Source organism: Notolepis coatsorum (assembly GCF_963971535.1).
Source record: "Notolepis coatsorum genome assembly, chromosome: 18".
NCBI lineage: Eukaryota > Metazoa > Chordata > Actinopteri > Aulopiformes > Paralepididae > Notolepis > Notolepis coatsorum.
Genome location: NC_140182.1, coordinates 4,031,677 through 4,043,964, shown reverse-complemented (window position 1 = coordinate 4,043,964; position 12,288 = coordinate 4,031,677). Strand labels below are relative to the sequence as shown.

Below are 12,288 nucleotides of genomic sequence, written 5' to 3'. Positions count from 1 at the left end.
GACATGTTATAGGTGTGTTATAGATATCGTAGACATGTTATAGGTGTGATAGATATCGTAGACATGTTATAGGTGTGATAGATATCGTAGACATGTTATAGGTGTGTTATAGATATCGTAGACATGTTATAGGTGTGATAGATATCGTAGACATGTTATAGGTGTGATAGATATCGTAGACATGTTATAGGTGTGATAGATATCGTAGACATGTTATAGGTGTGATAGATATCGTAGACATGTTATAGGTGTGTTATAGATATCGTAGACATGTTATAGGTGTGATAGATATCGTAGACATGTTATAGGTGTGATAGATATCGTGTACATGTTATAGGTGTGATAGATATCGTGTACATGTTATAGGTGTGATAGATATCGTGGACATGTTATAGGTGTGATAGATATCGTAGACATGTTATAGGTGTGTTATAGATATCGTAGACATGTTATAGGTGTGATAGATATCGTAGACATGTTATAGGTGTGATAGATATCGTAGACATGTTATAGGTGTGTTATAGATACCGTAGACATGTTATAGGTGTGTTATAGATATCGTAGACATGTTATAGGTGTGATAGATATCGTAGACATGTTATAGGTGTGATAGATATCGTAGACATGTTATAGGTGTGATAGATATCGTGGACATGTTATAGGTGTGTGATAGATATCGTAGACATGTTATAGGTGTGATAGATATCGTGGACATGTTATAGGTGTGATAGATATCGTAGACATGTTATAGGTGTGATAGATATCGTAGACATGTTATAGGTGTGTTATAGATATCGTAGACATGTTATAGGTGTGATAGATATCGTAGACATGTTATAGGTGTGATAGATATCGTAGACATGTTATAGGTGTGATAGATATCGTGGACATGTTATAGGTGTGTGATAGATATCGTAGACATGTTATAGGTGTGATAGATATCGTGGACATGTTATAGGTGTGATAGATATCGTGGACATGTTATAGGTGTGTTATAGATATCGTAGACATGTTATAGGTGTGATAGATATCGTAGACATGTTATAGGTGTGATAGATATCGTGGACATGTTATAGGTGTGTTATAGATATCGTAGACATGTTATAGGTGTGTTATAGATATCGTAGACATGTTATAGGTGTGATAGATATCGTAGACATGTTATAGGTGTGTTATAGATATCGTAGACATGTTATAGGTGTGTTATAGATATCGTAGACATGTTATAGGTGTGTTATAGATATCGTAGACATGTTATAGGTGTGATAGATATCGTGGACATGTTATAGGTGTGATAGATATCGTGGACATGTTATAGGTGTGTTATAGATATCGTAGACATGTTATAGGTGTGATAGATATCGTAGACATGTTATAGGTGTGATAGATATCGTGGACATGTTATAGGTGTGATAGATATCGTGGACATGTTATAGGTGTGTTATAGATATCGTAGACATGTTATAGGTGTGTTATAGATATCGTAGACATGTTATAGGTGTGTTATAGATATCGTAGACATGTTATAGGTGTGATAGACATCATGTTCTCTCACGTCTCCTCCAGCTCCTGTGGAACTACAAGTTTAATCTGACCACTGACCCCAAGTTCGAGTCTGTGGCCGTGGAGGTGTGCAAGACGACAATCACAGAGGTGAGTGGTGAGAGATTCAGCAACAGTGTCGTCAAAGTCAAAATTATGTTTATTGTAATTTTACCATCGACATAGTACTCGGGTCTCAGTTATAGCCATTTGAACTAGATATATATACTAAATAAATAAATACTGATCCTCATGACAGACATACAACCTGATTCAATAAAAAATCCAGTAGAAACGAATCGGTCAAAAACGTTCAATAAAACAGTGAATCGATTCAACGGCAAACTAATCCATTTCAATAACACCTAGTCTAATTCAGTAAAAACGGATTTAATTCGATAGGACACTAATATGATTCACTGATTAAAAGATTAAAAGAGATAGGTGCCATAAAGTGCTACTATACCATACAGTGTTTCCCACAGGCATGCCCCCCCCCCCGTAATTTTTTTTGTACATTTTAAAGTTAAATGCATCAATCTGGTGCACTTTGAGAGCAAAATAAAGAGGCCGGATCTATGATGAACTTTGTGCTCAAAACACAAAATCCACTAGACTAGAGCTTCCCAATCCTCTCCTCGAAGCACCCCAGCCGTTCAATGTATTTGTTCGATTCCACCACCAGCAGCACACCTGATTCAACTTAACAAGCCCTTCAGGGGAGGAAACTAACTTTTTGGCTTACCAGCCAACTGGCGAGTATCTGATTTTTTTTACCAGCCAAACAGATTTTTTACCAGACAAAAAAAATCGCTAATTGTGATAATTACTTCTTTGTATGTCAAGCCGCGTCAATGTTGTGTATGTATCTGGGTAGGCACACTGTGCCTTTAAGACAGCACGGTGGTCTTACGACAGTGCTGTGAAGTACCGTCAAGTGTTGTGGTAACGTCAGTTGGGTTGTTGTGCACAGTGCACTTGAGCTAGCCCCTTTCGTGACTGCGATGTGCAAGCCAGGGGCTTTTGAGCATGAAATAAATTGTCTAACCTTACGTCGTAGTCCGGTGCTTTTTTGGAAACATTATAGTCAACGGATACACCTAGCTGGCTGCTTTGAGCACACGGGGCTAACGTTAGCTAGCAAGCAGCTATAGCTAAAACGCTAACTAGAAGCTAACCACTGTATACAGTTCCAGTAGACTAACATTACACCTCTGTGATTTAAATGTGTCCTTAGTAACTTATACTCGAGGGTTGTACTAGGGTTGGATGCAGTTCCCCGTTGGTCAGTCTGTCTGTTTTCCATCTTCTGCTGTGTTTAACGTTATCTGTTTGCGAGTGCTCCTGATGGCTAGCCTAGTACCGCAGGACTTTTATTATTATATGTCCGCGGGTTGGCCAGTACTGCGCGAACTTTTATTAAACATTATATGTCCGCGGGTGGTCTTGTGCAGTGCTCTCGTGGCACTGTCAACTAAAGCGAACACTCAGAAGACGCGCACCGTTTGCCAGTGCAGTGATTGCAGAATGTTTTATTTTTTTGTATACTCGCCAGCAGGGGAGGAAACTAACTTTTTGGCTTACCAGCCAACTGGCGGGTATCTGATTTTTTTTACCAGCCAAACGTAAAAAATACTAGCATTTGGCCAGTAAAGTGGCCTAATTTCCTCCCCTGAAGCCCTTTATTAGTTGAATCAAGGTGTGCTGGTGGTGGAATTGAACAAATAATGGAACGGCTGGGCTAGAGCATGAAGCAAAAGTGCATGAAGCAAAAGTGGCTACCTGTGTTGATATCATACTACTGATACATCCCTATTGGCAAACTGTATATTAAAAAAAAAAAAAAACGTTTTTTTTAATTACATTTCTTTTTTTTGGTTCATTATAAAACGGTGGCGGGACTAATTAGACTGTGGCGGGCCCCCACAGTCTAGGTGATTAATGGGAAACACTGCCATACCATCACTGCTCTATAGTGTCATCACTGCTCTCGGCTGGTATCATCACTAAATGAGTTTAGCCCATCACCCATCATGCACCTCTTCATATGTTAATTGTTATCATATTTAGGCCTGTTGTTCGTGAGGCCGAGAGCAGTCGGAGGACGTGAAGAAGAGGGAGAAGACGTAGATCAGCATCATGTATCAGTTTGGTTATTATTAGGGATGCTCGATATTGGCTTTTTTACCGATACCGATATTCCGATATTGTTCAACTCTTAATTTCCGATACCGATACCGATATCAACCGATACCGATATATGCAGGGTTTCCCCCCAAAAAAACTGAATAATTTCAGGTAACTAATCATTTCACTGGATGCATTCAAAAGGCTTTCTAAATGTAAGCATTATCTGTGCAAAATATGATAATTAAAAAAGTAAAAATTAACATTACATATCTCTTGTTGTAGAATTAAACCAACATGCATACTTTTGACAATAAATAAAATAAGAATTGGTTCTTACTTGCTTGCCTGGGTAAATAAAGGTTAAATAAATGTAAAAAAAAAAAAAAAATATATATATATATATATATATTTTTTTACCGATACCGATATTTTCCGATATCACATTTTACTGCCGATATCGGCCGATAATATCGGACATCCCTAGTTATTATGATGATCATCCGATCCGCTTCCCCCCCCCCCCCCCCCCCCCCCCCCAGATCAAAGAGTGTGCGGTGGAGGAGCGGGGGAAGGGCTTCCTGGTGTCCTGCCTGGTGGACCACCGTGGCAACATCAGCGAGTACCAGTGCAGCCAGTACATCACCAAGATGACCACCATCGTCTTCAGCGACTACCGCCTCATCTGTGGCTTCATGGACAAGTGTCGCGACGACATCAACACGCTGCACTGCGGCAGCATCAGCACCGGAGACAAGGTGGATGAATGAATGAATGAGAACTTTATTTAACAGATTGCAGAATGGGTACAATACAGTACGGCTCAATACACACAATTGTTAATAAGGGGATGCAGACCAGAGAAAGACTTTTGTCTTGTTTCCATCAGGGTCCCCCGTTTTCAATTCATATTGACATTTATGACATACACGACATACATGACATTTATGGCATAGGGACATACAGGTATTTAGTACTGATACATTTGTGACATAAACGGTATTCAAATATACAGTACTGTTACCCCTAGATCCTGACAGAGTATATACATATGATGGGGAGGGGACTGTACATTAGGAGGGGGTGGGTGGGTGGGAGAGAAATATACATACGGTGGGGTGGAGACTGTACATTAGGAGGGGGTGGGTGGGTGGGAGAGAAATATACATACGGTGGGGTGGAGACTGTACATTTGGAGGGGGTGGGTGGGTGGGCGGGAGAGAAATATACATACGGTGGGGTGGAGACTGTACATTAGGAGGGGGTGGGTGGGTGGGTGGGATAGAAATATACATACGGTGGGGTGGAGACTGTACATTTGGAGGGGGTGGGTGGGTGGGTGGGAGAGAAATATACATACGGTGGGGTGGAGACTGTACATTTGGAGGGGGTGGGTGGGTGGGAGAGAAATATACATACGGCGGGGAGAGAAATATACATACGGCGGGGAGGGGTGGCGGTCGTGTACTCGGTCATCATCTGCACAGTCATTTAACCCTTTCACTGCCACACGACAGAAGGTTAACCCTGCCTTTACTATCTCACAACCGACGGTCGGGTTAACCGGCTGTCGCGTGGCAGTGAAAGGGTTAACCTTCTGTGTGTGTCGCCGCAGTGAAAGGGTTAACCATTTCGGTAGTGCGGCAGTGAAAGGGTTAACCATATTTAACAATATTTGATTGGATTCGAACCCGGTGTCTCTTGCGTTGGTGACGAGCGCAATGTCCGCTGCGCCACCCAGCCGCCCAGTCGAATGACTCATTCTTAACTGTATATCAGCATCATTGTTCAAGGTGACTTCACTGTTCATTAAAGTCACTGTGACATAACACTGGAGACAAGGTGACTTCTGAATGACAGACTGTTGGGGTATTAAAAATACAAGGAAATGCATTATATTGCCTATTCTATGCCATACATCTGTACGTGCTGCAGCGGTGCATCCAGGCACAAGACAAAAGCAGCGGGTGTCTCAAACTATCGAGTCGGTCGCCAGTAACAAATCCACGAAGACTCCAGTTGAACCATGAACGAAAAAGAAACCGTGTCACCAACCCACACATAATCAATCTCTTCCCAGAATGCATTTTTGCCTACCGCCGAGCTAAACTGAAAACCCACATAAGCCTGTTCGGCACAGGGCTCATTGTTGGATAAAGTGTTATGCGATAAGACATTGCAATTATAGCTCGGGGCTAATTATTTATTCCACGAGCGAGAATGAAGTTGGGTTCATTATCAGGAATTGGTCATGGCGGCTTATTGCAAATTGCTCCTGCCTCTCCGGGTTTTTGGTGTGGGGGGGGGGGGCTATGTATATATAGAGCTAGCCGGCAGATATGAGCGGACTAGCCGGTGGGTTTCAGTTGATGATCCGGCAGCCCCCCCCCCCCGTCTGTCTGTCGGAACGAGTCCACACACAAGGTGTTCTGGTCCAGATCGGGGGGGGGTTCTAGCCCGAGGCGTGTTGGCCGACGTGTGTTTCCACTCTCCGCAGTGACGCGCTGGCTCTCGGCCACTTACAACAACCACAGACTCAGCCTTTTACACGTTACAGTCCGTCGCCTCCCGCTCTCCCCGTGTGAATAATGTGGTGATTAACGACCTTGTCACTAGAAATAATCATCAAACGGTTGGCCCGTGGGTAGTCGTCGTCCTCGACGACGCGTGAAGATAATCTTTTCTTTTTCCTTTGAACCCTTTCACTGCCACACTACAGACGGTTGGTTAACCCTTTACTATCACACTACCGTCGGTTAACCTGCTGTTGTGTGACAGTGAAAGGGTTAACCTTCTGTGTATTGTCGCAGTGAAAGGGGGTTAACCGTTTGGTAGTGCGGCGGTGAAAGGGTTAACGACCTTGTCACTGGAAATCATCGTCAAACAGTTGACAGTGGTCGTCCTTGACGCATTGAAAATAATATCTTTTTCTTTTTAATAAAAACATTTGATATGTTTGTTAGTTTGGTGCCGTGTTACTGAAGGTGTCCCGTCCTCTCTCCCCTGTGTGTGCCCCCCCCTCCCCCACAGGACGTGCACTCCCAGGGGGAGGTGATCGCGTGTCTGGAGAAGGGCCTGGTGCGGGAGGCCGAGGAGCAGGCGGGGGGGGCCCACCCCATCAGGGACGAGTGCAAGAAGGCCATCATGCGCGTGGCCGAGCTGTCGTCCGACGACTTCCACCTGGACCGCTACCTCTACTTCTCCTGCCGGGACGACCGCGAGCGCTTCTGTGAAAACGTGAGCCCAGTTCTTTTTTTTTAAACTTTTTATTTTTTAGCGTTTATCGCTTTCCTGGTCAAGCATGACCGACAGTTGCAGGGTGAAACGGGAGAGAGAGCAGGGGGAGACATTCGGCAAATGACGGCGGGTCCGGGAATCGAACTCGGAGTCAACCAGATCCGCGACGCAGCACGGAGTCCCGCGCGAGCGCGGTAACATGGTGTGCTACTGGAGCACCCGAGCCCAGTTCTAACCCCCACCACAGTCTAGTTTGTCTTCTGTGAACACGTGAGCCCAGTTCTAACCCCCACCACAGTCTAGTTTGTCTTCTGTGAACACGTGAGCCCAGTTCTAACCCCCACCACAGTCTAGTTTGTCTTCTGTGAACACGTGAGCCCAGTTCTAACCCCCACCACAGTCTAGTTTGTCTTCTGTGAACACGTGAGCCCAGTTCTAACCCCCACCACAGTCTAGTTTGTCTTCTGTGAACACGTGAGCCCAGTTCTAACCCCCCACCACAGTCTAGTTTGTCTTCTGTGAACACGTGAGCCCAGTTCTAACCCCCACCACAGTCTAGTTTGTCTTCTGTGAACACGTGAGCCCAGTTCTAACCCCCACCACAGTCTAGTTTGTCTTCTGTGAACACGTGAGCCCAGTTCTAACCCCACCACAGTCTAGTTTGTCTCGCCACAATTGTATAATGAACCGATTTTTTTATAATTTTTTTTTTTTTATATATATAAAGTTTGCCAATAGGGATGTATCAGTAGTATTGGCAGTGGTAATAGTCGTAATAGTAATCCACTATATTTTTTTATTTTCTAAAAAATAAACCAGTTCAACACAGGTAACCACTTTTGCTTCATTTCTTTGATGGCTCAAATGTCTGCTCTAGTCCAGGGGTTCCCAAACTTTTCAGGCCGCGACCCCCAAATAACGGTGTCAGAGAGCCGCGACCCCCACTATTATAGGAGCTAAAAAAAATTATAATTTTTTTTTTTTAATGAATGGAAATGTATGGTTGAAACATGCAAACGTTCAAACGCACACACACTAATAAGCATTGGAGGCTTTTAACCAGGGCCGGACTGGGGAAATCATTCAGGCCAGGAAATATAGTGCAAAATATAGCCCCAGTCAGGCCACTTTTTAAGCAGGGGGTCTGGGGGTCCCCCACCAGGACATTTCTTGTTACAAAGACTTAATTTCCTGCATTCTGGTGCAGGATTTTTTTTTATTTGTACCCTTTAAATGCCAGTGTTTGTGATGGCATCACAAATTACTGTTAAAAAACAGGTTAGCATATGTATGATTAGCAACAACACTGATTTTGATGGATTTTCGGTTTTTTTGTAATGTCAGATTGAAAAAAATACAATCTTTTATTCAACTTCAGCCCTGATCATAACACCACATTATTCATTTTATAATTCTTACCCTTTAAATGCCAGTGTGTGTGATGGCATATATTTGCAATATATCAAATGCAAAGTATATTTTTCTGGGGGGGGATTATTACAGGCTAGCATGTGTCAATGATTAGCAACAACAGTTTTTTTGTAAGGGTCCCGCCTCCACCAATCACATGCGGCTCCCTTTGTGTGTGTGTGAGAGAGAGAGAGAGAGATTTTTATTTTATTTAACCTTTATTTGACCAGGTAGTCACTTGAGATCAAACTTGTGTGAGTTGCAGTGATCTCCTGGTTGTTCCCCACCTAGGTTATCGAACTATTGCGCTGCTGCAACTATAAACACTGCCCCCCCCCCCCCCCCCGCGGCGGCTCGCGGCCTCCACTTTGGGAACCCCTGCTCTAGTCCAGTGGTTCCCAAACCTCTCCTCGAGACACCCCAGCCGTTCCATGTATTTGTTAAATTCCACCACCAGCACACCTGATTCAACTAATAAAGGGCTTGTTAAGTTGAATCAGGTGTGCTGGTGGTGGAATTGAACAAATACATTGAGCGGCTGGGGTGCTTCGAGGAGAGGATTGGGAACCACTGCAGTCTAGTCGATTTAGTGTTTTGAGCACAACGTTCATCATAGATCTGGCCTCTTTATTTTGCTCTAAGTGCACCAGATTGATGCATTTAACTTTAAAATGTACAAAAAAATAATAGTTCCGGTGGGGGCATGCCCCCGGACCCCCCTACAGGGTCCCAGGTTCACCCCCCATAGTCTCACAAAATCCTGTGGGAACCAACATCTTCCTTATTCTGGATTCGAAAGAGTTTGATTGCGATGAGTGAGTCATCCCGGAGCAAGAACTTGTGTGAAATGATATTGAAAAAATGTATTGTTGTCGCCTCACGAACGTGTGCGGCGTGTGTTTTGATTTGCAGACGCCAGCCGGAGAGGGAAGAGTCTACAAGTGTCTGTTTAACCACAAGTTTGAGGAGGCCATGTCTGAGAGGGTGAGTGCTGCTGCGTCTCTCTCCCTGGAGGATGAGCACATGGGATCCATGGCAGTTGTTTTCCATTGTTGTCTAAATAGAATCTAGTCCCATGAAGTAGGGCTGGGCAACGAAACAATACCTCCAAATAGAATGGAATAGAATAGAAATACTTTTATTATCCCGCGGGGAAATTTGACACTGCAAATCGCTCACATTAAACATTTAGACGGAACAAGTCACGAATAAGAATAACAAAGCAAATTGCCTAAGAATAGAATAAAATATACAGTAAATAAATACAGTAAAAAAAATACTGAAACTATACTGAATTATCATGAGCTTGTATAATAATGGCCTGAATTTATATAGCTCTTTTCGTGTACCCAAGGCACTTTACAAAAACAGGGGGAGGGGAGAGATAAAGGTGACCTAAACTAAGAAACTAAATACAAAAACGGAACAAACGGAACGGAACAAAAACAAAATGAATAGGACACTCCAGAGCAGCGGAGACCAGAGGCCTGGGTGAAGAGGTGGGTCTTCAGCAGGTTGTTAAACTAGACAAGCGAGTTAGCATTTCGGATGTCCATGGGGAGGGAGTTCCAGAGGGTGGGGGGCAGCTACACTAAAAGCCCTGTCCCTGAAGGTCCGCAACCTGGCTTGTGGGACGGCGAGTAAGCCTGTGTCAGAGGAGCGGAGGTTCCCAGGAGGGGGTGTAGGTGTGGAGAATGTCTGATGGGTATTGAGGGGCGGTGGTGTGGAGGGACTTATATGTGAGCAGGAGGATCTTGAAGGTGACACGATATTTTACAGGAAGCCAGTGGAGGTGTATGAGGGGGGGGGGGGGGGGGGGGGCTGTGCTGCCAGGGTTTGGTGCGGGTTAGAACCCTGAGTTCTGAACGTACTGGAGCCTGTCCAGGGCTTTGTGGGTCACCCCGGATAGGAACCCATTACAGTAGTCCAAGCGGGAGGTGATGAAGGCGTGGATGAGGGTCTCAGCCGCCCGAGTCTAGACATGTTCTTGAGGTGAAAAAAAGGCTGATTTAGTGACGGATTTGATGTGGGGGACAAATGAGTGTGGAGTCCAGAGAATGACACCTAGGTTGAGGACTTCTATGTGATATGAATGATTTATTACAAATGAAGGAGGGGCGGCCGGGCAGCGCAGCGGACTAAGCGTCTGTCTACCACCACAGAGACAGTGGGATTGAATCCGGCTGTGGTGCCTCCGGGTTGGTCGACCGTCCATACTGACACAATTGGCAGTGTCAGCGGGTGGGAAACCCGGCGAGGGTGGGTCCTGGTCGTTGTAAACAGCGACTCCTACAGGTCGGTCAGGGCGCCTGCACAGCGAGGGAAGGATCTGGGAGAGGTAGTGTCACCCTCCACACCTTACACTCTCCCAGTGAGAGTCCGCGCTGCCAGGTGAAAAGAAGCGGTGGGCTGGCTACACATGTGTCGGAGGAAGCATGTGATAGTCTCCGCCCTCCCGGACCGACGGTAGGGGGTAGAGTGCGCAACGACCAGGAAGGGGATTGGGAATTTGCATAACGACCAACATTGGGAGGGGAGAAAAACGGAAAAAGAAATGAGGAAGGAGCTTTGCAGGGTTATTTTGTTCTCTTGTTGTTTTGAGACGTACTGAAAATAAATACTTTCGGAATCTTATAGGTAGGGTTGGGTACCGTTCGCATTTGAACCGATACCGGTACCAGTACTAGTTCCTGGAAGTCGGTATCTGTACCTTTTTTTGGTACTTAACTCTCTCTGTGTAATAAAAGATTTAATTTCAGTTGTAGAAAAATGAGTCCAAACTTCTACATTTGTTATTTATTTAGAACATTTAGTTATTCATTGTTGTAACACGCCACACAAAATAAATCACATGATCATGTATTGTGTTTGTAAATGTTTAAATATCAACATTATCTGGCCGTCCTCAGTAAATATGATCAAACTCCTCTGACCTCGTCTGGTCTTTCCAAAGACCCAAGAGACGGGACGGTAATATATATATATTTAAAAGGCTCCCTCTTGTCTAGTAATATTACACTCTTATACTAAACTCCGATATTTGGTACCGATTGATCTAGCGTGAATCGTACTCGGTAGTACCGGTGTAATTCGGTCGGCACCCTTAAAAAGCACAGAGTACGGTACCCGACCCTACTTGCAGTAAACCTCAGTGAACTATTTGGCTTCTGCAGGCTTCAGTCAGAATCAGAAAAGAACCTTTTAAAAACAGTATGGAAAGTGTAGCGGCTGTTACTGTTATTTGCTGATGATGGAAAAAATATATAACATGATATGATGTTCAAGGTTTCAAGTTTGTTTTTATTTGTCAGAACAAAATACAGGATACTTTATAATGAAATGCTTGTTCCTTCTGAGCCCCTGAGAGTGTGCTACTGTACATACAGTAAAGAGAAAGTAAGTCAAATAATTAAGAAGTAAAAAGTAGATAAAGTCAATATACATATATACTAGGGCTGCAATGATTAGTCGACATAATCGATGACGTCGATCATAAAAACTCGTCGACGCAGAATTTATGGATCGATGCGTCGTAAAAAAATCTTTTTTTATTTTATATTTTTTTGCACTACCTATCTTTGTGAAAGTGGCTTCTCAGCTCTGGTCCAGCTGAAGACAGAGCGGAGGAACAGATTGGACAGTGAGCATGACCTCAGAGTTGCTTTGTCTACCATCACCCCAGACTTTGAGACTCTTGTCACGAGCAAACAACATCCCCAGTTATCCCATTAGTTTCCTGGGATGTTAAGCTAAGAAGGATATATTATTTATTATTATTATTATTATTATTATTATTATTATTATTATTATTATTATTATTATTATTATTATTATTATTATTATTTTATTTCATTGTGTTTTTAGCCCTAGTTGCACTTTTGTTGCAACCCCAGTTATCCCATTAGTTCCCCCAAACGTACTGTCGGTCTGTTATGTTAAGCTAAGAAGTCTGCTAAGAGCCCGGAAAAGGAG

General features: G+C 43.7%; 1 protein-coding gene across 1 annotated transcript in view; it reads left to right on the top strand.

Moving 5' to 3' along the window:
* LOC311244797 (Golgi apparatus protein 1-like) overlaps positions 1-12,288 on the top strand; it is a gene marked incomplete at its 5' end in the record, with an annotated part of 129,553 nt that overhangs the window by 41,524 nt on the left and 75,741 nt on the right. The window contains 4 exons of the mRNA XM_084334484.1: positions 1,567-1,653; positions 4,212-4,427; positions 6,700-6,906; positions 9,229-9,300. Coding sequence (XP_084190610.1) covers positions 1,567-1,653; positions 4,212-4,427; positions 6,700-6,906; positions 9,229-9,300 — 582 coding nt within the window. The remainder of the gene's footprint in view (positions 1-1,566; positions 1,654-4,211; positions 4,428-6,699; positions 6,907-9,228; positions 9,301-12,288) is intronic.